The 22,397-nt window shown below is 45.7% G+C and overlaps 3 protein-coding genes across 3 annotated transcripts in view; 1 reads left to right on the forward strand and 2 right to left on the reverse strand.

Moving 5' to 3' along the window:
- Positions 1-14,636, reverse strand: part of LOC110004247 (palmitoyltransferase ZDHHC14) — a 24,712-nt gene extending 10,076 nt beyond the window's left edge. Inside the window, exons 1-4 of the mRNA XM_065964203.1 lie at positions 13,841-14,636; positions 6,490-6,650; positions 2,005-2,148; positions 1,743-1,880 (exon numbers count right to left, since the gene is read on the reverse strand). Coding sequence (XP_065820275.1) covers positions 1,743-1,880; positions 2,005-2,148; positions 6,490-6,650; positions 13,841-14,148 — 751 coding nt within the window. The 5' untranslated portion in view covers positions 14,149-14,636. The remainder of the gene's footprint in view (positions 1-1,742; positions 1,881-2,004; positions 2,149-6,489; positions 6,651-13,840) is intronic.
- A 640-nt stretch (positions 14,637-15,276) lies between these two features.
- On the forward strand, positions 15,277-18,934 carry tmem242 (transmembrane protein 242). Its single transcript, XM_065963592.1, has 4 exons — positions 15,277-15,434; positions 16,296-16,396; positions 17,514-17,651; positions 18,276-18,934. Exons 1-4 carry the CDS (start codon positions 15,350-15,352, stop codon positions 18,375-18,377), a joined length of 426 nt encoding a protein of 141 aa, XP_065819664.1. The 5' UTR covers positions 15,277-15,349; the 3' UTR covers positions 18,378-18,934.
- Positions 18,650-22,397, reverse strand: part of LOC109980342 (AT-rich interactive domain-containing protein 1B-like) — a 13,003-nt gene continuing 9,255 nt past the window's right edge. Inside the window, 9 exon segments of the mRNA XM_065964092.1 lie at positions 18,650-20,429; positions 20,432-20,695; positions 20,933-21,464; positions 21,545-21,675; positions 21,758-21,827; positions 21,829-22,071; positions 22,073-22,196; positions 22,198-22,235; positions 22,237-22,394. Coding sequence (XP_065820164.1) covers positions 19,669-20,429; positions 20,432-20,695; positions 20,933-21,464; positions 21,545-21,675; positions 21,758-21,827; positions 21,829-22,071; positions 22,073-22,196; positions 22,198-22,235; positions 22,237-22,394 — 2,321 coding nt within the window. The 3' untranslated portion in view covers positions 18,650-19,668.

The raw sequence follows: 22,397 nt of genomic DNA on the forward strand, positions 1-22,397 counted from the left end.
GATGGAAGCGGTCAAGAGAAGTGGTTCAGATAGAAGTGATTGTACCCGACCTAAAAAGCCTCTGCATGTTTCTAATAAGCTCCACGAGCAGAAACGTGCTCAAACTAGGATCAATATTGGAGATGCTTTTGAAAAATGGAGAGAGGTTAGAACACAGAAAGGTTTACAGACCCATGCAGAGCTGGATAAACACTGAAGCTTCAGAGTCCACCACATGGTGACCTGAGTGAGCATCCACTCTAGAGAGGAGGGGGGAGACAGCTCTCTATGATGTTTAGAATTTAGACTGCAGTACACATTTTAACCACTAGGGGGCAGAGTTACTTACTGCTCCTTTAAGATTTTAAACAGTTTGTCAATTAATTTGAGCTAATTTTGGTTAACGTTTACTTTAAGCTAATCTATTTGCTTGTTAGCGAGTTTCCTACATTTTGACACTTTGACATTAAACATAACTTTTTTTCAGCTGTTACAGTTTCTTTAACATTCTTCTAAAACATCCTTATTTTTGTCTTTACAGTTAGTCTTTCCTGCACACTGTGGCTGTCGTTAAACCCCCGAGATACAAGAAACCCTCGTTTGGAACGACTGGATTTTCACTTTTCAAACTTTAATGAGAACAAAGGAAAACCTTATCTAATGACATCAGGCTCATCGTCTGTTTTAAAAATAGTGTCTGATGTGTTGTTGACATTTTAACATTTTGTTTGTATTTGTGGTTTTACTCGTCTCTCTCTCTTAAGTTGTTTGTTGTTGGTTCAACCATGTGAACTAAATGTGACTCTGTTTTTTAAAAGAGCGCTATGAATAAATAAACTTTATTATTAAAAGATGATCTTCTGTTCTCAGACTCTTTGGAACAGCGTCATGTATCTGTCTGTTTCCTATGAGAGAACTTCATTTTGTTTGCAGCGCCTTCTTCCTTTGTTTTCTTCTTCTATGGTTATTTCCATATATTTGTTTTGCCCCTCCCCCCTCCGCCCTCCTCTTCCCTTTTGTGGTGACTCTGGATCATTGGACAGGTGTGTAGGAGAGGAATAAATACTTTCTCATAGTCCACTGCACAGCTCCTACATTCCACCTTTTGTACATTTTGTGTTTTTTATCTTTTATTTTTATATTTTATATCTATATATTTTACATTTTATATTTTACATTTTATATTTTATATTTAATATTTTATTTTTTATATTTTACATTTTTAAATTCTATTTTATATATTGTAATATCTTCTTATTCTGTATTATTTAAGTTGTTGTTAGTTCTGCTTTATTTCCTTGTTCATTGTTTAGCACCAATACACCAAGTGTAATTCCTTGTATGTGTAAATGTACTTGGAAATAAACCCAGATTCTGATTCTGATTATAAATCCATCAAAACTTGCACATTGTCTAAATTGTACAAAAACGTGCAAAGTTTGGGTATGGAAGTGTTGCCAAAGTACTTGCTCAATTTAGAGAGCGTGCCAGAGTTTGCCTACAATGTTCAGTAACTAAAAACATGAAATTAGCAAATAGTGGCCGCAGAGGCCTTCTACCTGCGTTGCCATGGTAACAGCATCATTTGAATTAGTGTCACATGAGAACATCCTTCAGTTCATCATGTGCAGTGCTGTAGTAAATGTTGAAATGTGACTCTCTCAGTTTACTCGTCAGTGTTTTCCTAAAGAGATCAATAAGTGATTCACTGTTGAAACAGAGCGAGTCGTGTGGGAGGCGGTGTGTCGAGCGGTGTTACTCACTGAGGATGACGTGTGTGATGACGAAGGCGAAGATGAAGATGGTGAGGAAGGAGAGCGAGAGGATGAACAGGTAGAAGAAGCGGTAGTTCCTCCGGCCGACGCAGTTCCCAACCCAGGGACAGTGATGGTCGAAACGCTCTGAGGGAGGAACAAAAGCTGCTTTATGGTCTTTTGATTGTGTTTAAAAGCAAAATGTACGTCTGAAGTTTATTTAAAATGAGAGTTTGTTTCTTTTATTTCCTCTGATATCTCTCACACTGACCCACACAGTTGTCACAAAGGCTGCAGTGTGACGCTCGCGGCGGTCTGAAGATCTTGCAGGTGAAGCAGTATTTCAGTTTGACCGTCTGCCCGTTGATCAGAACCTCTCTGGTGCGAGGGGGCGGTCTGGAGCAGCCCGTCGCGTCTGGAAAACACAAAACAACACAATGTAGGTGAGAACGTAAACACAGACGTCCACTGAAATGTTGTTACGCCTACAATTCTACAATTCACTTAGCAGACTCTTTTATCCAATGTCAGTAAGAGCAAACGATCAGCTTTGGATCCCGAGGCATTCCCAGGTCAGGCTGGATATATAATAACTCCAGCGTGTTCTGGGTCTACCTCTGGGTCTCCTCCCTGTTGGACGTGCCTGGAAAACCTCCAAAGGGAGGCGTCCAGGAGGATCCAGATCAGATCCCTGAACCACCTCAGCTGGCTACTTTAAATATGAAGGAGTAGGGACTCTACTCTGAGCTCCTCCCCCTGAATGTCTAAGCTCCTCCCCCTCTTTCTAAGCAGAGACTCACTCCCCACCCGGTTTTTGGAACGTCTGTGTTTGTGTCTGAATATCATCAGAGCTTTGTGAGTAAGACCTTTAGATGCAGCAGATCGAGGGAGAACAAATTGTGATGCTATTAGCGGCTACAATCCATTCTCAGTGAATTCCCCCTAACATGCTAGCACACTTACAATAAGCATGCTAATGACTAGTAGCTACAAACCTTAATGTAAACATGCTAACACTACAAGTAAGCAGTGAAAAAAGTGAAATAGTAAGGTAGCTTGGTAAACATGTAAAATACAAACCTATAGCGATGCTAACAGTAGCAAAAGCATTTTATGCTAACCTGCTAGCATTAGCATCAGAGCATAGCTAAGCTTAAGACCCTGAATATTCTGAAATGTCCTTAAAGAGGCACCGTACAGAGAATACGTTCTGTTAACTAAAGTTAACTTCCCTCCGGCGCCCCCTTTAGGACAAACTTAATTTGTTTTTTAACTCAGTCAACGTAAAAAAACTGAAATTGAAAAAGAAGAACCAGGAGGAAGCAGCCGAGTTGAAGTCTTTCCCCTGAGGTTCAACAATCAGCATCATAAAATCCTCAACAGCCTTGAAGAGTCGACGTCTGCTCAGAGAGATAAACTGCACTTGACTGGATTTACAGCTGCAAAGCCTCCTGGGAAAAGAAATGCTCAGGTCGGTGTGGAGCTGCATCACAAACAGAAGGAACTGTTGGTGTGTTCATGAGTCTTTATATCAGTGTCAACATGTGAGAGTTCAAACAACATGATGACAAAATATTAAACGATATTTATGACGTAAAAAAACGTCTGAAAACAATCTGTTTGAGTTACTGCATAAGGCCGTGTTCACACTTGACTTTTTTCAGAAAAAAGCGCTGCCTTCAGCGCCTTTTGAGCGCTTTTCCACGAGTGTTCTGTAACCATAACAACGGGATCTAGTCTGCGGTGTAACCGCGCTGGAACACAACGCATCAATTTTGCACAGAAAAGAACAAACGGGACGGGAAGTCAGACACCGATACAACATTAAAACATCCGGTTTATTTTCAGAATAAAACCCTCCGTTTTGACGGTTCCGTTTGTGTGTTTGTTTGTATGTTTATAAGGTTTTTATTGAGTTTTATACCACGAACATCGTATTATCTCGTGCTGTCGCCAGTGAATCTGTTAAATTACAGCAGAAACTCCTTCGTCTCCGTACTCCATCTGTCCGGCTGAGCTCTCCGTGCTGCAGACTGAGATCACAGCCGCTGGGTGTTGACGGATGAGGAGGCACGGACCCGGAACGGACCGGAGCGGACACACAATGCACACAGATCAGGTGGAAGTTTGACGTTTTTGGGCACAGGTAACTAGGGACGGAGGTTACTACTCGTCCTGATTGGTCAGCTGTCAGAAAGGTGCTTGACGTCACCCAGAGCTTTTTGAAAAGCTGAAATAATTCAACTGAAAAAGGCGTCATACTTTTTATGTAAAAAAGGCGCTGGCAGTGTGTGAACACGGCTTAAAGATAAACAGCATTTGTAGTGTTAGGGTGTTTTTTAAAGGACGACATGTTCCACATCAATAAATCATAAAGTCTGTCCTGTGTAAATGTGTCTCTGAGTCCTGACTGTCTACAATGAGGGAGAAGCTCGAGTCCCGCTGGCTGTGTTGTTGTCAGAGCCGTGTTTACATGGACGGGACGGCCGGCTCCTCCCCTTGTGTATAAAAGCTGTTTTAGTCAAGAACTAGAGAGAAGAAGAAGAACATACTCACTGATTATTTGGATGTTAGTAAGAGTTTTTAGATCACGCTCATTCTGTGTCAGTTTACATGAAATGTGAAGCTACGAGCTAACTAAAGAGCGCTAACATTAGCATGCTAACACAACAATGTGAAGCTACGAGCTAACTAAAGAGCGCTAACATTAGCATGCTAACATAACAATGTGAAGCTACGAGCTGACTAAAGAGCGCTAACATTAGCATGCTAACACAACAATGTGAAGCTACGAGCTGACTAAAGAGCGCTAACATTAGCATGCTAACACAACAATGTGAAGCTACGAGCTAACTAAAGAGCGCTAACATTAGCATGCTAACACAACAATGCAGGACACAGCTAATGTGAAGCTACGAGCTAACTAAAGAGCGCTAACATTAACATGCTAACACAACAATGTGAAGCTACAAGCTAACTAAAGAGCGCTAACATTAACATGCTAACACAACAATTTGAAGCTACAAGCTAACTATAGAGCGCTAACATTAGCATGCTAACACAACAATGTGAAGCTACGAGCTAACTAAAGAGCGCTAACATTAACATGCTAACACAACAATGTGAAGCTACAAGCTAACTATAGAGCGCTAACATTAGTATGCTAACACAACAATGTGAAGCTACGAGCTAACTAAAGAGCGCTAACATTAACATGCTAACACAACAATGTGAAGCTACAAGCTAACTATAGAGCGCTAACATTAGCATGCTAACACAACAATGTGAAGCTACAAGCTAACTAAAGAGCGCTAACATTAACATGCTAACACAACAATGCAGGACACAGGTGTTTGCAGCTCGAGCCAAGAACAGTGTTGTTCACTGCTTGTGCTTAATTATGGTGTGTTCTACTTGATAACTCCTTCATGTGAACGTGAATGGAGGGGAGTTAGAGGCGTGTCTCTGGAGGAGAGCGGAGGCTTCAGTATGGAGGAGGCGTGGCCTAACAGAAGTTTGTTTTGGTTTCATGCTGGAGCTCCAGGGCGACATCTACTGGATCAGAGAGTCGACACATTCTTCCTTTAAGTAGAGAGATATTGTGCATTTTAAAATCTTACAACTAACAATTGACATAATCAAACATTTAATGACGAGCAAGTTTATAAATTAACTCAAAAACATTTCTCACTCTTAAGCGGTCATGTTCTGAGAGAATCTCGCTCCCTGTTCCAAAGTTCATTAAGGATTGTTTATATCAGACTTTTATATGTCATTAGTTAAATGTCTGAGTGTCTTTAGTTTGGTTTGTTGGACAGGAAGTGGGATGTTGTTTCAGGCGGTGCGTCACAGAATACATTCCTGACCACCATCAGAAAACAAAACAAAATAACTGCCCTCTATTTCTGTCCTCCAAATCACACACACACACGAGCTGTGTGTGTTGTGTGTGTGTGTGTGTGTGTGTGTGTGTGTGTGTGTGTGTGTGTGTGTTCAACATCCTGCTCCTTCTTCTTCTTCTTCCTTATTTGGTCGTTCCCCGAACCGCGGCTCTGCTGTGATTGACAGCTCCGTCAGTCCTCTGATAATGTATCCACCGTGAAAAATAAATAAATATTTAAACAAACAAAAAATAATAAGCAGTTTCCAAATATAGAACCGGAGCGCTTTGACGGTGACGCTCCGTTTCTGTGGAAACCACTGATTCGCTGAGACGCGTTTTTAATGGAGCGGAGGTCTGGAACTGAAGAGATGACATGTGATTGAACACACACACACACACACACACACACACACACACACACAGACACACACACACACACACACACACACACACACACACACACACACACAGACACACAGACACACACACACACACACACACACACACACACACACACACACACACAGACACACACACACACACACACACACACACACACACACACACACACAGACACACACACACACACACACACACACACACACACACACACACACACAGACACACACACACACACACACACACACACACACACGAGGAGGTGGCGAGCGTCTTCCTCTCATGACTCAGCTTCGTTAGTGATCAAATTATTCTGCAGATGATTTTTTTTTTCTCACATCTGAAAATAATTAAAAAATCCTTCAGAGATTCAAAGCATCTTAAGGATATGGATTAATGGGGTCCACCCGGGTTCAAGTCCAGCCTGTGGCCCGGATTCTGTTTTGTAAATGATCAATCTGTATGAGTGTTTACCGATTTGTCTCTCCAAGTCGGCGGCCTCATCCGGCGTCGCTCGAGGAAGGACGCCAGGGTCGGTGAAACTCGCCCTGAAGAGCATCCCCATCACGAAGATGAAGAGGACGCCGCCCACCGCAGGGATGGCCGGGGTCAGGTTGGACGCCAGGAAGGGACAGCTGAGGAAACAAAGGAGAAACTGAAACGTCTTAGCCAATCACAGCAGCTCGCTGGTTTGTTTCAGGACAAGAAGAAACTCAACAGAGAGGATTTCAGAGTTTTGATTTTAGTGTTTTATTTTATTTAATTCAAGTCAAAATCATTTTTGTAACACGTTACAAAATACAACAAACAAACAAACGGTAACCTCCATTCTTGAAACATGAAGCCAGTGCTGAAGTGTAACATCCTGCAGTTCCTCGAGTCACCACTAGAGGCTGGCTGCAGAAGCACAGGAAGTCACATACACACCCATTCTAAAAAGCCTGTTTTTACAGCAGAGATGAACATGTTTACAGCCTGGTTCAAAAAACCAAATAGGTGTGATTAGCTCATGTCTGGATGGACACACACTGTACGGGGGGGGTGAATGTTTTGATGACTCATCAGTTTTGATTTGATGAAGGATAAGAGTTATTCACAATAAGGCGTGTAGCTGACCTGATTGACAGGTGGGCGCGGTGTAACGGTTTGTCAGGAGGTTTAAAACCCGCCTCAGCTCCAGCTCTCAGCCTGTCGTTAGGTTGACTGAAAGTTAGACTGAGACAGCATTTCCAGCATGGAGACCGCCATCGATGGGACTCCAGCGCCCCCTGCAGGGACAGACGGGGACGCCACTCAGACTTCATTAATTATTAGTTTACAGTCTGTGTATAAAACAACGTCTAAAGGAGATCAGATTTAACAGTCTGTCCCATCTTTCAATCTCCTGCTGTTACCGTAGTGACACAAGCTGCAGGAAACGGTTGCCACAGCAACGGGAAACTCCAGGGTTGCTGTGTTGTGGAAGTTGCTGTGAGAAATGTAGGAGGACGAGAAAAAAAAAGGAAATAAAGGAACCCTCCAGGCGTCCTTGAGAATCTGATGGAAATCGTTTTCAATCGGGAAAAAAAATAAAAAATTATTTAGATTTTTTGGTGTTTATGTCTGAATGTTGATCTGTGAGATGTTTTTTTCTGCTTTACTGCATGTAAGAAAACATCAGTGTGCTTATTTATAAAGATGACACGTGAGCTTAAATCAGAGGAAACTAAAAATGATCTCAGGGATGAGACGCTCGAGGAGTAAAATTAGCTCTGAAGATATTTCCGAGCTGAAAAATGAAAACCTTTACCTGATCACTCGTCCTCTTTGTTGTGAATAAATCCACTGAGACGAATCAGAGGACTGAGACACAGCGAGGAAAATCAGCAGAAAACAGCCCGAGGTTCAGTGAAAATAAAACTGAAATCACATTCCCGACAGAGCCGCAGGACTCGCAGATCATTTCACTAAAACGTTTTTACATTAAAGGAGGTTTCATGACCTGAAGAGGAGAGTACAGACTCTGAAAACAATAAACAGAATAAATCCTTTTTGAATCATCTGTTACCATGGGTTTTAAAATGATTATTTTCCAGAAGTGTCCCATTTTTATTTCTCAGTATTTCAGACCAGGAGGGGATTAAAGGCGGGAAAATATAACTGTTTAATTTACGGATGCTGATTGGTTCAATTCTTTTCTTACATTTTGAGGAGAGGAGCTGAGGACCGGGCTCGAACCTGGTCGCCCACTTTCTCAGCAGCTCTGGTTTCATAAATACATTTCCCCGTTCAAATCCTCCATTGACATTTATATATATTGTTTATATTGTTAGTTTGGTTACTATGGAGACGAAAGGTTTAAACTAAGCAAATCACTGTCGCAGATATTAAAGGAGACATATTCTGAAGAATCCACTTCTACAGTGTTTGTGAACATATATCTGTGTAAGCTGAGAGTCTACTGACCCACAACATGTGAAATAAACCATCCAGCCCTTTGTTTGTGGTCTGCATAAGTCTTACAACACAGAGAAAAATGCTCTGTTTCTAATGTGCTCTCCTTGTGATGTCACAGTGGGATTCTTGTGAAAAAATCTCCACCCATGGACTCCACCTCCAGCCTAGATCAAAACTTTAACGCAGGTCGGCCATTTCTATTCTCACTACAGAGGAGTGATGTCTACGGGGAATACTCAGGGGGCGGGGCTCATTTTAAAGAGACACACACACCAAAACGGAGCGTTCTGAGAGAGCTGGTTTATACAGGGTCACAAACCTCCTCTGGTGCTTGATTCATGTTATATTTTGACCAAAGCACAGAACAGATGTTTCATTTAGACCACAGGGGGACTGTTTGAAAAGGTGGAGGAGGGGACTGTTTGAAAAGGTGGAGGAGGAGGACTGTTTGAAAAGGTGGAGGAGGACTGTTTGAAAAGGTGGAGGAGGGGACTGTTTGAAAAGATGGAGGAGGAGGACTGTTTGAAAAGGTGGAGGAGGGGACTGTTTGAAAAGGTGGAGGAGGGGATTGTTTGAAAAGATGGAGGAGGAGGACTGTTTGAAAAGGAGGAGGAGGGAACTGTTAGAAAAGGTGGAGGAGGAGGACTGTTTGAAAAGGTGGAGGAGGGGACTGTTTGAAAAGGTGGAGGAGGGGACTGTTTGAAAAGGAGGAGGAGGGGACTGTTAGAAAAGGTGGAGGAGGGGACTGTTTGAAAAGGTGGAGGAGGGGACTGTTTGAAAAGGTGGAGGAGGGGACTGTTTGAAAAGATGGAGGAGGAGGACTGTTTGAAAAGGAGGAGGAGGGAACTGTTAGAAAAGGTGGAGGAGGGGACTGTTTGAAAAGGTGGAGGAGGGGACTGTTTGAAAAGGTGGAGGAGGGGACTGTTTGAAAAGGTGGAGGAGGGGACTGTTTGAAAAGATGGAGGAGGAGGACTGTTCGAAAAGGTGGAGGAGGGGACTGTTTGAAAAGGTGGAGGAGGGGACTGTTTGAAAAGATGGAGGAGGAGGACTGTTCGAAAAGGTGGAGGAGGGGACTGTTTGAAAAGGTGGAGGAGGGGACTGTTTGAAAAGGTGGAGGAGGGGACTGTTTGAAAAGGTGGAGGAGGGGACTGTTTGAAAAGGTGGAGGAGGAGGACTGTTTGAAAAGGTGGAGGAGGAGACTGTTTGAAAAGGTGGAGGAGGACTGTTTGAAAAGGTGGAGGAGGAGACTGTTTGAAAAGGTGGAGGAGGACTGTTTGAAAAGGTGGAGGAGGAGACTGTTTGAAAAGGTGGAGGAGGACTGTTTGAAAAGGTGGAGGAGGGGATTGTTTGAAAAGGTGGAGAAAGGACTTTTTGAAAAGGTGGAGGAGGGGATTGTTTGAAAAGGTGGAGAAAGGGACTGTTTGAAAAGGTGGAGGAGGACTGTTTGAAAAGGTGGAGGAGGACTGTTTGAAAAGGTGGAGGAGGAGACTGTTTGAAAAGGTGGAGGAGGGGGACTGTTTCAAAAGGTGGAGGAGGGGACTGTTTGAAAAGGTGGAGGAGGGGACTGTTTGAAAAGGTGGAGGAGGACTGTTTGAAAAGGTGGAGGAGGACTGTTTGAAAAGGTGGAGGAGGGGACTGTTTGAAAAGGTGGAGGAGGACTGTTTGAAAAGGTGGAGGAGGACTGTTTGAAAAGGTGGAGGAGGACTGTTTGAAAAGGTGGAGGAGGAGACTGTTTGAAAAGGTGGAGGAGGACTGTTTGAAAAGGTGGAGGAGGACTGTTTGAAAAGGTGGAGGAGGACTGTTTGAAAAGGTGGAGGAGGAGACTGTTTGAAAAGGTGGAGGAGGGGGACTGTTTCAAAAGGTGGAGGAGGGGACTGTTTGAAAAGGTGGAGGAGGGGACTGTTTGAAAAGGTGGAGGAGGACTGTTTGAAAAGGTGGAGGAGGACTGTTTGAAAAGGTGGAGGAGGGGACTGTTTGAAAAGGTGGAGGAGGACTGTTTGAAAAGGTGGAGGAGGACTGTTTGAAAAGGTGGAGGAGGACTGTTTGAAAAGGTGGAGGAGGACTGTTTGAAAAGGTGGAGGAGGGGACTGTTTGAAAAGGTGGAGGAGGACTGTTTGAAAAGGTGGAGGAGGACTGTTTGAAAAGGTGGAGGAGGACTGATTGAACAGATGGAGGAGGGGGACTGTTTCAAAAGGTGGAGGAGGGGACTGTTTGAAAAGGTGGAGGAGGGGACTGTTTGAAAAGGTGGAGGAGGACTGTTTGAAAAGGTGGAGGAGGACTGTTTGAAAAGGTGGAGGAGGAGACTGTTTGAAAAGGTGGAGGAGGACTGTTTGAAAAGGTGGAGAAAGGGACTGTTTGAAAAGGTGGAGGAGGAGGACTGTTTGAAAAGGTGGAGGAGGGGGACTGTTTGAAAAGGTGGAGGAGGACTGTTTGAAAAGGTGGAGAAAGGGACTGTTTGAAAAGGTGGAGGAGGAGGACTGTTTGAAAAGGTGGAGGAGGGGGACTGTTTGAAAAGGTGGAGGAGGGGGACTGTTTGAAAAGGTGGAGGAGGAGACTGTTTGAAAAGGTGGAGGAGGAGATTGTTTGAAAAGGTGGAGAAAGGGACTGTTTGAAAAGGTGGAGGAGGGGACTGTTAGAAAAGGTGGAGGAGGAGGACTGTTTGAAAAGGTGGAGGAGGGGACTGTTAGAAAAGGTGGAGGAGGAGGACTGTTTGAAAAGGTGGAGGAGGACTGTTAGAAAAGGAGGAGGAGGACTGTTTGAAAAGGTGGAGGAGGAGGACTGTTTGAAAAGGTGGAGGAGGGGACTGTTTGAAAAGGTGGAGGAGGGGACTGTTTGAAAAGGTGGAGGAGGACTGTTTGAAAAGGTGGAGGAGGACTGTTTGAAAAGGTGGAGGAGGAGGACTGTTTGAAAAGGTGGAGGAGGAGACTGTTTGAAAAGGTGGAGGAGGACTGTTTGAAAAGGTGGAGGAGGAGACTGTTTGAAAAGATGGAGGAGGACTGTTTGAAAAGGTGGAGGAGGTGATTGTTTGAAAAGGTGGAGAAAGGACTTTTTGAAAAGGTGGAGGAGGGGATTGTTTGAAAAGGTGGAGAAAGGGACTGTTTGAAAAGAAGGAGGAGGGGACTGTTAGAAAAGGTGGAGGAGGACTGTTTGAAAAGGTGGAGGAGGACTGTTTGAAAAGGTGGAGGAGGAGGACTGTTTGAAAAGGTGGAGGAGGAGACTGTTTGAAAAGGTGGAGGAGGACTGTTTGAAAAGGTGGAGGAGGAGACTGTTTGAAAAGATGGAGGAGGAGACTGTTTGAAAAGGTGGAGGAGGAGATTGTTTGAAAAGGTGGAGAAAGGGACTGTTTGAAAAGGTGGAGGAGGAGACTGTTTGAAAAGGTGGAGGAGGAGATTGTTTGAAAAGGTGGAGAAAGGGACTGTTTGAAAAGGTGGAGGAGGGGACTGTTAGAAAAGGTGGAGGAGGAGGACTGTTTGAAAAGGTGGAGGAGGGGACTGTTAGAAAAGGTGGAGGAGGAGGACTGTTTGAAAAGGTGGAGGAGGACTGTTTGAAAAGGTGGAGGAGGAGGACTGTTTGAAAAGGTGGAGGAGGAGGACTGTTTGAAAAGGTGGAGGAGGGGACTGTTTGAAAAGGTGGAGGACTGTTTGAAAAGGTGGAGGAGGGGACTGTTTGAAAAGGTGGAGGAGGACTGTTTGAAAAGGTGGAGGAGGACTGTTTGAAAAGGTGGAGGAGGAGGACTGTTTGAAAAGGTGGAGGAGGACTGTTTGAAAATGTGGAGGAGGAGGACTGTTTGAAAAGGTGGAGGAGGGGACTGTTTGAAAAGGTGGAGGAGGACTGTTTGAAAAGGTGGAGGAGGACTGTTTGAAAAGGTGGAGGAGGAGGACTGTTTGAAAAGGTGGAGGAGGACTGTTTGAAAAGGTGGAGGAGGACTGTTTGAAAAGGTGGAGGAGGGGGGTCATATGTCCTCTTTAATGTTTTTAATTACTGTGGCTAATCGGTGAAAATAATTTTAAATAATAATAATAATAACAGCTGCAAATAAAAACACACAACAGCCGTTGTGTGTTTTTACAGCGGCAAAAATGTATTTAAAAAATGACAAAGCATCATGATGAGGTGATTACAGCTTCACCTTCAATCTACAGCGTCAGATAACAACCTGGAGCCTGAGGGGTTAAATCCTCAACTCTAACATAACGTTATTTAACGGTAACTTAAGGTTATTTAACGGTAACTTAAGGTTATTTAACGGTAACTTAAAGTTATTTAACAGTAACTTAGGTTATTTAACGGTAACTTAAGGTTATTTAACGGTAACTTAAGGTTATTTAACGGTAATTTAAGATTCTTTACGGTAACTTAAGGTTATTTAACAGTAACTTAAAGTTATTTAACGGTAACTTAAGATTATTTAACGGTAACTTAAGGTTATTTAACAGTAACTTAAAGTTATTTAACGGTAACTTAAAGTTATTTAACGGTAACTTAAGATTATTTAACGGTAACTTAAGGTTATTTAACGGTAACTTAAAGTTATTTAACGGTAACTTAAGGTTATTTAACAGTAACTTAAGGTTATTTAACAGTAACTTAAGGTTATTTAACGGTAACTTAAAGTTATTTAACGGTAACTTAAGGTTATTTAACAGTAACTTAAGATTATTTAACGGTAACTTAAGGTTATTTAACGGTAACTTAAAGTTATTTAACGGTAACTTAAGGTTATTTAACAGTAACTTAAGGTTATTTAACAGTAACTTAAGGTTATTTAACAGTAACAAGAGCGAGATAAGAAATCAAAGTCATCGAACAAGTAATCTCACCTTTCAAAAAAATCGCCATGACAGCCGCATTTTATGGAGGACTTTACACCTACTTGGAGCTATAGGGGTCATGTTTAAATTCTAATTTATGCCCACTTTGGAATTATCTCCGCTGGTGCAATACCTAAAATTAGAGTGTAAACTTGTTAGTAACTTCCTCCTAGTTCCTTGTGACTGTCAATACTTCTTTGACTTTAAAATCTCATCCCTAACAACAAGGTCCCCGAAAGGATAGAAAAACAGTTTGTGTGTGTTGTGTCTGCTTACCTGTGGTGAGGGGACCTTCAACCTTGGGGGGGTAAATGGTGAGTCCCCAAAAGGATAGAACAAACAGTTTGTGTGTGTGTCTACTTGTGTGTGACCTTTAACCTTACGGGTCTCATTATCGGTCCCCATAAGGATAGAAAAACAGTTTGTGTGTGTGTATGTATGTGTGTGTGTGTGTGTGTGTGTGTGTGTGTGTGTGTGTGTGTGTGTGTGTCTGTGTGTGTGTGTGTGTCTGTGTGTGTGTGTGTGTGTGTGTGTGTGTGTGTGTGTGTGTGTGTGTGTGTGTGTGTGTGTCCACTCACTCGAAGGTGAAGAAGAGCCCGCAGGTGAGCAGGATGAGGACCAGGGTCAGGTAGAAGACCCCGGTCTGCCTCGCCATCATGATCCTCCCGTTGCAGTAGAACCGGTTTCTTCCCGGGAACACCTGCCACTTCCTGCGGGGGGTCCGGCTCCTGTGGCCGGCGCAGGTGGGCTCCGTGCCCTCGGCGGGGACTGGGCACGACCCGCTGCTGCTGCGCGTGCAGATCTGGTTGTACTGGCCCGACTGGTGCTGGTGCTGCTGGTGCTGCTGGTGCTGCTGGTCCAGAGCGGCATGAGGGATCTGAGACATGTGTCCTCACAGGTGAGCGCACAGGTGAGGAAAGGAATGAAAAGATAACAGCTGGTGCGTTCAGGCTCTCCAAATGTTCAATAAATGAATCCTCCAGTCAGGTTTTTCTGTCTGCAGCCAAAACAAACTAAATCCCGACATATTTCAATCCAGATTCTCCCGCTTTTATGAGGAATTCTTCGTAAACAAACCCCAACTCGTGGTCAGCCTCACAAAACCCACCACAACACCCCCGTCCCCTCTCTCACATAATCCAGCGTCTCTATCCTATCCCGGGATAACGTCTCTATCCCGGGATAACGGACCTGGTGTGTTCCTGGTCCGGATCTCTGGAGGTTCAGAGGGTCTGTGTCGGTGAGGAGGAGGAGGAGGAAGAAGAAGAAGAAGAAGAAGAGGAGGACGTGAAGAGCATCCCGATCCTCCGCAGAGCTGCTGGAGCTCCGAGACCCCTCACTACACAGATCATCTACTGAGAAGAGGAATCACTCTGAAGAAAGAAAAAAACCGGAAGAATGTAACTGATAAACTGATTTCATAATATTTTAAGGAGAAAATACACAATCACTTGATTGATGGAAATGATTATCAGCAGATATCGAGACTGTTTCATAATTTAGTTTTTATTTACTTTCCACATCTACATATTTTAATGTTAGGCCTATCTGAACACTTCAGTGACTCGTACACAAAGACCATGGAAAATAAAAATCTAAGTTAGTTAGTTTTAGTAAAGTTATCTGTTCTGATCTTTATGCATTTTAAGATCAAACTTACATTTTCAACTTGTGTTTTTCAGTTAAAAACCAACTGTTCTTAAGCATGTACGCTTGTATAATCCTCAACAGCTCTGTTTCTTTAATAATCGGCAATGTAAACGAATTGAAAATGTACTACAATTACAAACTCTAAAAAGAAGCGGAGTGAGAGTTCTTTATTTCTTCCACCAGTCTGCTACATTTTTTGAGCATAGACGATCTTTGTTAAGGCAGTCCGTCTCTGTGACGCTTCCCTCTTCTTCCGAAACATATTTTCGACTAATATATATATATATATATATAAAAATAGGAATAATTAACATTTAATTTAAAATCCTACTCAATAAGGTTTTTTATTTCGCATTTCCTGATTAATTTAAGCGCGGTGTCTATGGTTCTAACGTCCGTAGTTCGCTTGTTTCCAGCCGGTGACGGACCACAACAACATGACAGCCGCTGGTGGAAACACGGCTGTGGATGTGGGAGAAAGAGCAGAAATGGACGGAGAGGACAAACTTCAGATGTTAAAAGGCAAGAAAGCCGTTTGGCCGTTAGTTTGTAGTTCTTTTTAACTGTAGCGTTAGTTTGTAGTTCTTTTTAACTGTAGCGTTAGTTTGTAGTTCTTTTTAACTGTAGCGTTAGTTTGTAGTTCTTTTTAACTGTAGCGTTAGTTTGTAGTTCTTTTTAACTGTAGCGTTAGCCAGACGATGCGTTCAGTGTCTCTTTTCCAACTGAGGTCAAAGTGATGTCGGTCATCCCTCTCTCCAAACCAAACTCCATTCATTTGTATTTCCTCCACAGTTATTGACAGTTTCACACGAACAGTAAACATGAAGTATTTGTGACTCTGCGGCTGAAGCTGTTGTTGTTTTCTCTGGCTCTGCTGTAGCTCCTTAAATACCGCGTCGCCAAACTCCGTTCAAAATTTCAGCAGTTTAAGGTTTTCTTTACTATCAGTTCTTATTCATGAGAAATAATTATAAAATAAATATTATTCCTGACACATTAATGTATCCTCTTAAATTCGGCTTTATGTAATCCATCTTAATGCTCATATCTCTTTTATTTTCTAGTTAATTTCTGTACTGATGACGTCACGCTTTGAGGGACACAAGGCTTTCCTGAATGGCTGAAGCATCTTTAAATGTATAAATATTCTAATGGGAATCTGCATTAACAGAGGTCACTCACCAGCCTCTTAATCCCTCCTTCATGTTAACATACTAACTGTGTCACCAGACTCCATTCAAAACTTGAGCAGTTTAAGGTTTCCTAATAAGACATAATTATGATTATTTAATGTACAATCTATCAAACAGCTGACGTCTCTGGTTAAAGTGGGTTGTAGGTTTTTGAGTATAGTAATGCTGAAGTCTGACTTCCTGTTTGCAGGTGCAGCCTTTCTGACCACGGTGGCGTCTGCGGGGATGATCGCCGGCTTCGGCTCCACGTTGGCGCTGGCGAAGAAGAAAAGTCCAAACTGGTTTAATAAGGTTCAGTTCTGTCCGTGTATCTGAATATGTTCCTCTCTGTAAAGCGGCAGCGACGGTCACTTTACAGCGTGTGTTCATGGCGCCTAAGAGGTTCCAAAAGCGGATTATGGCTCGGTGGTCGTCGTGCTGTGAAGTCTTTATAAGTCGAAACCTTCAAACTGAGACGATAAAGAAACAGCAAACAAGGTCACTATGGGGGCGCAGGAGGCTTAGTGGTTTGGTCACACCCTGTGTACGGAGGCTGTAGTCCTCCAAATGTACGGCCCGGGTTCAAGTCCGACCTAAAGGCAACAAAAACACAACCCAACAAAAACTCAGTCTTTAGAGAAAAGCATCAAAAAGATGTTTTCAGGTAAAGTCAGAAGCTTCGTGCGGCGCTCGCAGCAGGTCGTTCCCCGTGTTCACATGTGACATTTTCTTGTTTTTTTCTCCGCTCTCTGACCCGATTAGTCCCCCCCTCGTGTCCGAGCGTAAACCGTCGCGCCTGGATGAGATAAAAACAGAACCCAACATGCGTGACGGCGCCCGCGCTCCCTCCTGACCAGCTGTGATAAACAAACAAACAAACAAACATTCAGATGTTTCCACGAAGCCGCACAGATTCTCAGACGCCCGATAGCTGGAACGCCGTGGTTAATCGGACGCTCACAGGACCCCAATTAACGCTGACGCACACGCACGCTAAAGTTAGCGCCCGGGAACAATCCTGGCGTTTGTTCCCCCGGACTCTATTTCTGTCACAAACTCGTCTTTGTCGTCTGCAGCGAGCTCCCCGACGGACCCGGAGGAAACTGGAGAAATCAGATTAAACGAGTCGGAGGAGAAACGTCTGAAAGTTGAACACTTTTTATTTCAGATTCAAAGTCGAGATCTTTTTTAGATTTGTGTTTTGACTTATGAACCGAATGTTAAAATATTTGTGAATGAAAACGACAAATTGGTGTTTAGTTGAAGCTCCGAGAGCGAGACAGGAAGTGTGAAGAATATGCAGACTCTCAACCTCCTGATGGAGAAAAACTTCTTCTTCTTAAAAGAGATATTTATAGCTGATGGTAAACTAAGGAGATAAAACCAGCTTCAAACTCACCGTCTTGTTCTGACTCTGTCTCCTCTGCAGGGCGTCATGGCGACGGCAGCGGTCCCGGAGAGCGGGGCGTCCCTGGCGCTCAGGGCTCTGGGTTGGGGGTCTCTGTACGCCTGCTGTGGAGTCGGTCTGCTCGGCTTCACCGTGTGGAAAGTCCTTGATGTTCACAGCGTATGTACCCGCTGCTCGTATACAAATATCACAGTTCATAGAGGACGGATTAAATCTGTCAGAGTCTGAAAACGAGGAGACTCCAGACTGAAGAGGAAATATTTAAAGCAGAAATATTCACATCAGAAACTTGTGACATCACTTCATCAAATGTAAACATCCAAGAAAGAGGAGATCCTGTATTTGATCATGTCTATAAACCCCTCTATTTCAGCCCTGCTCAGAACAGGCTGTTTCTGTGTCTGTACCTTTAAATATGTAAATGAGCTGTGTCTGACCACGCCCCCTCTCTGGAAGGGCTTGGGTGTACTCGGTCTTTCTCGCTCCATGTCCTATTGTTTACGGTGAGAAGGCAGACTCAGAGGGCAGAACAAACACCTAGCTGTGGGAGTGTCACCCACCTGGGGGAGGGGCTACTGCCCTTTGTGATGTCATGAAGGGAAAATCTCCAAACGGCCTGTTTAAGCACACATTTTCTGAAAAGTGGAGCAGGCAGAAGACGGAGAGGATGGACTTTTCTCATCATTGGGGGGTTTGTAGACGGACTAGAGACACATGTTAGAGTTAGAGGAACATTTGTTTAAGAATAAATAAACTTCTCTTGTTCTGGTTTTTCTTCTTCAGTTGTCGGAGTTCAGACTGAAGATGCGTTCCCTCTTCCCGTCCATCCCCAAGTCCTCCCCGTCTGAACCCGTGGACTGGGACGCGCTCTTCAAGTCAAAGTGACCTGCAGCCTGCTGGAGGACCAATCAGACGAGTCCACACAGAGACTGGAACTAAACGTGGAAACTCTGGAGAAGCAGTTCGGTCCTGGTTTTGGAAGCTTTTTGTTTTGAATCACATTTTTGTTTCTCTGATCATGAACTCCTGATTTGATTTCCATGTTTTGTTTATTTTCTGGAACCAGAGGACTTCTTCTTGTCCTCCTGTAGGGATCCTGTTCAGCCTCCGGGGCTGCTGATGGACCTCAAAACTTTTCAGATATGAAACACGGGAGAATAAACTAAAGATTATTTATTGACTTTCAGCCACATGAACATGAATCAAAAGCTATTAAACATTAATGACCTGATCTGTTCTCCTGTGAGTGTCTCTCTGGTCCAGACCCGACCAGGACTCCAGACCCGACCAGGACTCCAGTCTCAGATCAGATCTGGATTATTTAAATGTTTCTATAACATTTGGTGGAACATTTGTTTAAAATTGTTTATTTTTGTTGTGTGTTGACGCTGGAACAAATCGCCCTGTGGGATGAATAAAGTTTTTAGTGAAATCAAACAGGAGACGTTCTGGATGTAGAAGTTTTCTTCTTTTTTTTTTTTTATCTCTTTACATTTCTTATAATCTGAAGTCCAGTACAGTCCCCGCCCCCCCAGAACCCCCCAGCCTGTACACACAGTCTCTGAACTCAAACGGCGTCTCAGATCAGACCCCCGACAGGAACGAGCTCACCTGTGGGGTCGTGGTTATAAATGATTCATCGAGTCGAATGTACATCGTCGTCTATTTACAGGAAGATGAGGAGGAGGGGGAGGAGTCTGGATTTGACACAAACTCTTAAAAAACTGAACGTGGCGTTTGATACTGCCGAGGTCGGCGAAATACTGAAGATGGTCGAACTGCAGACGAGTCAAATAATTCACATTGAGAGTAAAAACAAAAACAACGTATTGCACCAAAACAGAACAGTTTGTCTCCGTCATCTACAACATGTCACATTTAAATAAACAGGCCCCCGCCCCCACAGTCAAACAGGCCCCGCCCCCCAAAAAACAACCACGTCACAGAGCGCCACACTTTGGTTCAAATAAAACAAAACGAGCCGACGAAAGAATAAAAATGTTTTTGTATACAAATTATTAAAAAATCCAAACAAACACTTGGTGATGGAGGACGCCGATAAACTCTTTATATATTCTTTTGTATTTAAAATTTGTTCTTAAATAAAAATAGAATAGGAGACACTTGGTCACGTGGGCGGAGCTTCTTCAGAGCGCTCCGTGGCGGTGTGTGTGTGTCACGAGCGAGAGATTTTAAACAGTACTTCACACATGACGGCCGCCACAGACGAGTGCAGCGCCGCCGACAGCGAGATGTCGAGCAGCCGGCTCTCGTGCAGAACAAACTCCGCCCTGTTCTCCTCCACTCTGGCCATGGCGAGCAACGCTTTGGCGGCGCGGCACATCATGTTGACGCTGGGCGGCTCGGGCCGTGTGGCGGCGTGCAGCACGGCGTGGGCACCCTGCTGGTTCTGAGCGGCGGCCACGCTGTCCTCCAGGAAGCCGATCAGCGTTCCCACGCTTCCTTTCTGCAGGGCGACCGCTCGCGCCGCCATTGGGTCTCCCTGTGCTAGATTGGAAAGCACGGCCACCGCCATCTCCCGAGTCACCTGGCTCTTCCTCTCGCCTACGAGACGCACCAGCGTGGCGTACAGCTTGTCGTGGCGGCTGAACGGGGGCGTGGCGAGCAGCAGGTCCACATTACAGTCCTGGATGCTCAGCTTGCACAGACACTCGAGGACCAGCCTCTGTGGCGAGAGCGAGGACATGCCCCCCGCCGAGCAGAACGGGTCCTGAGCCTCGGCGGACGGGCAGACCATCCAGTGCAGCACGCCATCCAGCACGGGCAGGATGACGCCTTCGGGGAACACTGACAGGTCCAGCTGGCCCGCCATGTTTGCCAGCGTCACCAGCGCGTTCTCCCGCAGCGACGCCAAGCAGTCCCACCACCACTCGTCTCGGCTGCAGGCCCGCCCCCGCCCCTCCTCCCGCTGGTAGCCGGTGGCGTGCGTCTCCTGCGGGGGTGGCGGTGGTGCAGCAGCAGCAGCCGGCCCAGGATCAACACCAGGCTGGGGTGACGAGATAATTCAGCGTCGTTCCCGGGGACGAAGGAGAGGCCCCGCACGACGTTGGAGATGCAGACGCAGCGTTTGGACAGAGCGTCCTGCCACGACTCGGCGGTGGACAGCGGCGCCTCGTCCCAGCAGCGCGGCTCGTCCTCCAGGTGACTGATGGGACTCTGAACTTTGACCTCTGATGAGGAACCTGCAGAGGAGAGACAAAGACGGCCGGAGATATAAACACAAAGATGGAGCCACCTGCTGGTGGAACACAGGTACTACATCAAACCTGCAGCATCACAAACAGTTTTAATATTTCATTTTCAACCCAAGGTGACTCGAGTGACATCACTTGAGGATCTTCATCTTTTATCTGCTTATATCTAAAACAGATTTTATTGAAGGATTTATATTCTCTTCTCTCCTCCTGCAGGTTTTTTACCTTCTTCTGTTCCAGACGGCGTCTCCTCCCCAGCTGGCTCCGCCTCCTTCTGCCCCTCCCCCTCTGCTCCTGTCAGGATGTGAGCGGTTGAGTCTCCTCCTCCCGCCTTCCAGTGCAGGAGGCCGCTGATGAAGCCGTTGGGTCGTCCGAGCTGCGCCCAACGCTGCTCTGCCTCCTCCCACTCCTCCCCCGTCTCCTCCACCCTGATTGGCCGCCTGTCGTACTTGCTGGCCTGCGGGGGACGGGGCTCCTCCTCTTTCTCCTCCTTCACCTCCAGCTCCTCTTTGACCACATGGTTCTCCTCCTTCACCTCCTCCTCCTCTGCGTCTAAAGCTCTGAGCAGTGGCATCAGCTCCTCCTCCTCTGACCTCCTCGGCTCCTCTGATTGGCTGTCAGACTCCTGCACCTCCTTCTGAAGGGGGGCGGGCTGGGATCCCAGCAGGGTCCCAACCTCGTACTCCTCCAGGATGCCGAAGATCTGGATGAGGCAGCGGCGGTAATACTCGACCACAAGCTCCAGGAAGCCAGGCAGCTGCAGGAGGAAGTGATGTCATCGATTAACGTTGAATATTTCTCTGATTAAAAGATGTCGTTATGAAGGTGACCTCTGACCTGAGGGAGGCTGAACGAGCCCACCGTGCTGTCGTCGTAAAGCAGGATGTTGATGGTGTCCAGCGCCCAGCTGCTCTCTGCTAACAGCCCCGACTTCAGTGACATCATTACCCGCCACGCCTCCGGAGTCCCTGATTGGACGAGAGCAGTCGGTGAGCTGGTAAACAGGGACCTGGCTCTGTTGTGTTCATGTGTATGTGTGTGTGTTCTTACCCGTGTCTTTGGAAGTTAGCCGCCGCCGCATCTTCATTTTGGGGGGTGTGGCCTCCACAGAGCCCGGGGGGGAAGCTGACCTCTCGTTGGATGAGGTGAGTGGACGGGGGGCCGGGGGGGACAACGGGGTGACCTGTTTTTTTCATGGAGGAGAGGTAGGGGGCGCCGTTAGGAGAGAGGGAGCCCCCCATTGGCCGGGGAAAGGAGGAGGGGCTGTGAGGGCGGGTCAAGTGGTTATGGACTGTGGGCGTGGCCTGGAAGGACGATAGGGGCTGTCTGGAGGTCAGGGGGAGCATGGAGGGGGGAGGGGGGGAGGGGGGAGGAGTGGGGGGGATATGTTGGTTGGCGCTGGCCTGGATGACTCGGGGGCCACTGGTTGTCCTGGGGGGCCCTGCCCTCCTGGTCGTCCCCTCGGCTCATGGCGGGGTAGGCTGGCCCCCTGCCGGCTGAACGAGTAGTTCATGTCTGTCCTGGGGGGGCCACATGTTGGCCTGCTGCCCCTCGCCGGGCCCCCCAGGCACCGCTGATGGTCCTGAGCCCATAAGACCTTGCTGTGGGGGCCCCTGACGGTCCCTGGGGTACGGGTACGGATACTGACCTTGGACTGGTCGCCGCTCTGGACCCATGTAAGCCCCGCCTC

The sequence above is a fragment of the Labrus bergylta genome, chromosome 15, assembly GCF_963930695.1.
Source record: "Labrus bergylta chromosome 15, fLabBer1.1, whole genome shotgun sequence".
NCBI classification, from domain to species: domain Eukaryota; kingdom Metazoa; phylum Chordata; class Actinopteri; order Labriformes; family Labridae; genus Labrus; species Labrus bergylta.

Excerpts from the sequence above, each read along its gene's own strand:
- tmem242 (XM_065963592.1), top strand. The coding sequence starts at position 15,350 with ATGACAGCCGCTGGTGGAAACACGGCTGTGGATGTGGGAGAAAGAGCA. Across the intron at positions 15,435-16,295 it reads CAAACTTCAGATGTTAAAAG|GTGCAGCCTTTCTGACCACG; the intron begins GCAAGAAAGCCG and ends TCCTGTTTGCAG. Across the intron at positions 16,397-17,513 it reads GTCCAAACTGGTTTAATAAG|GGCGTCATGGCGACGGCAGC; the intron begins GTTCAGTTCTGT and ends TCTCCTCTGCAG.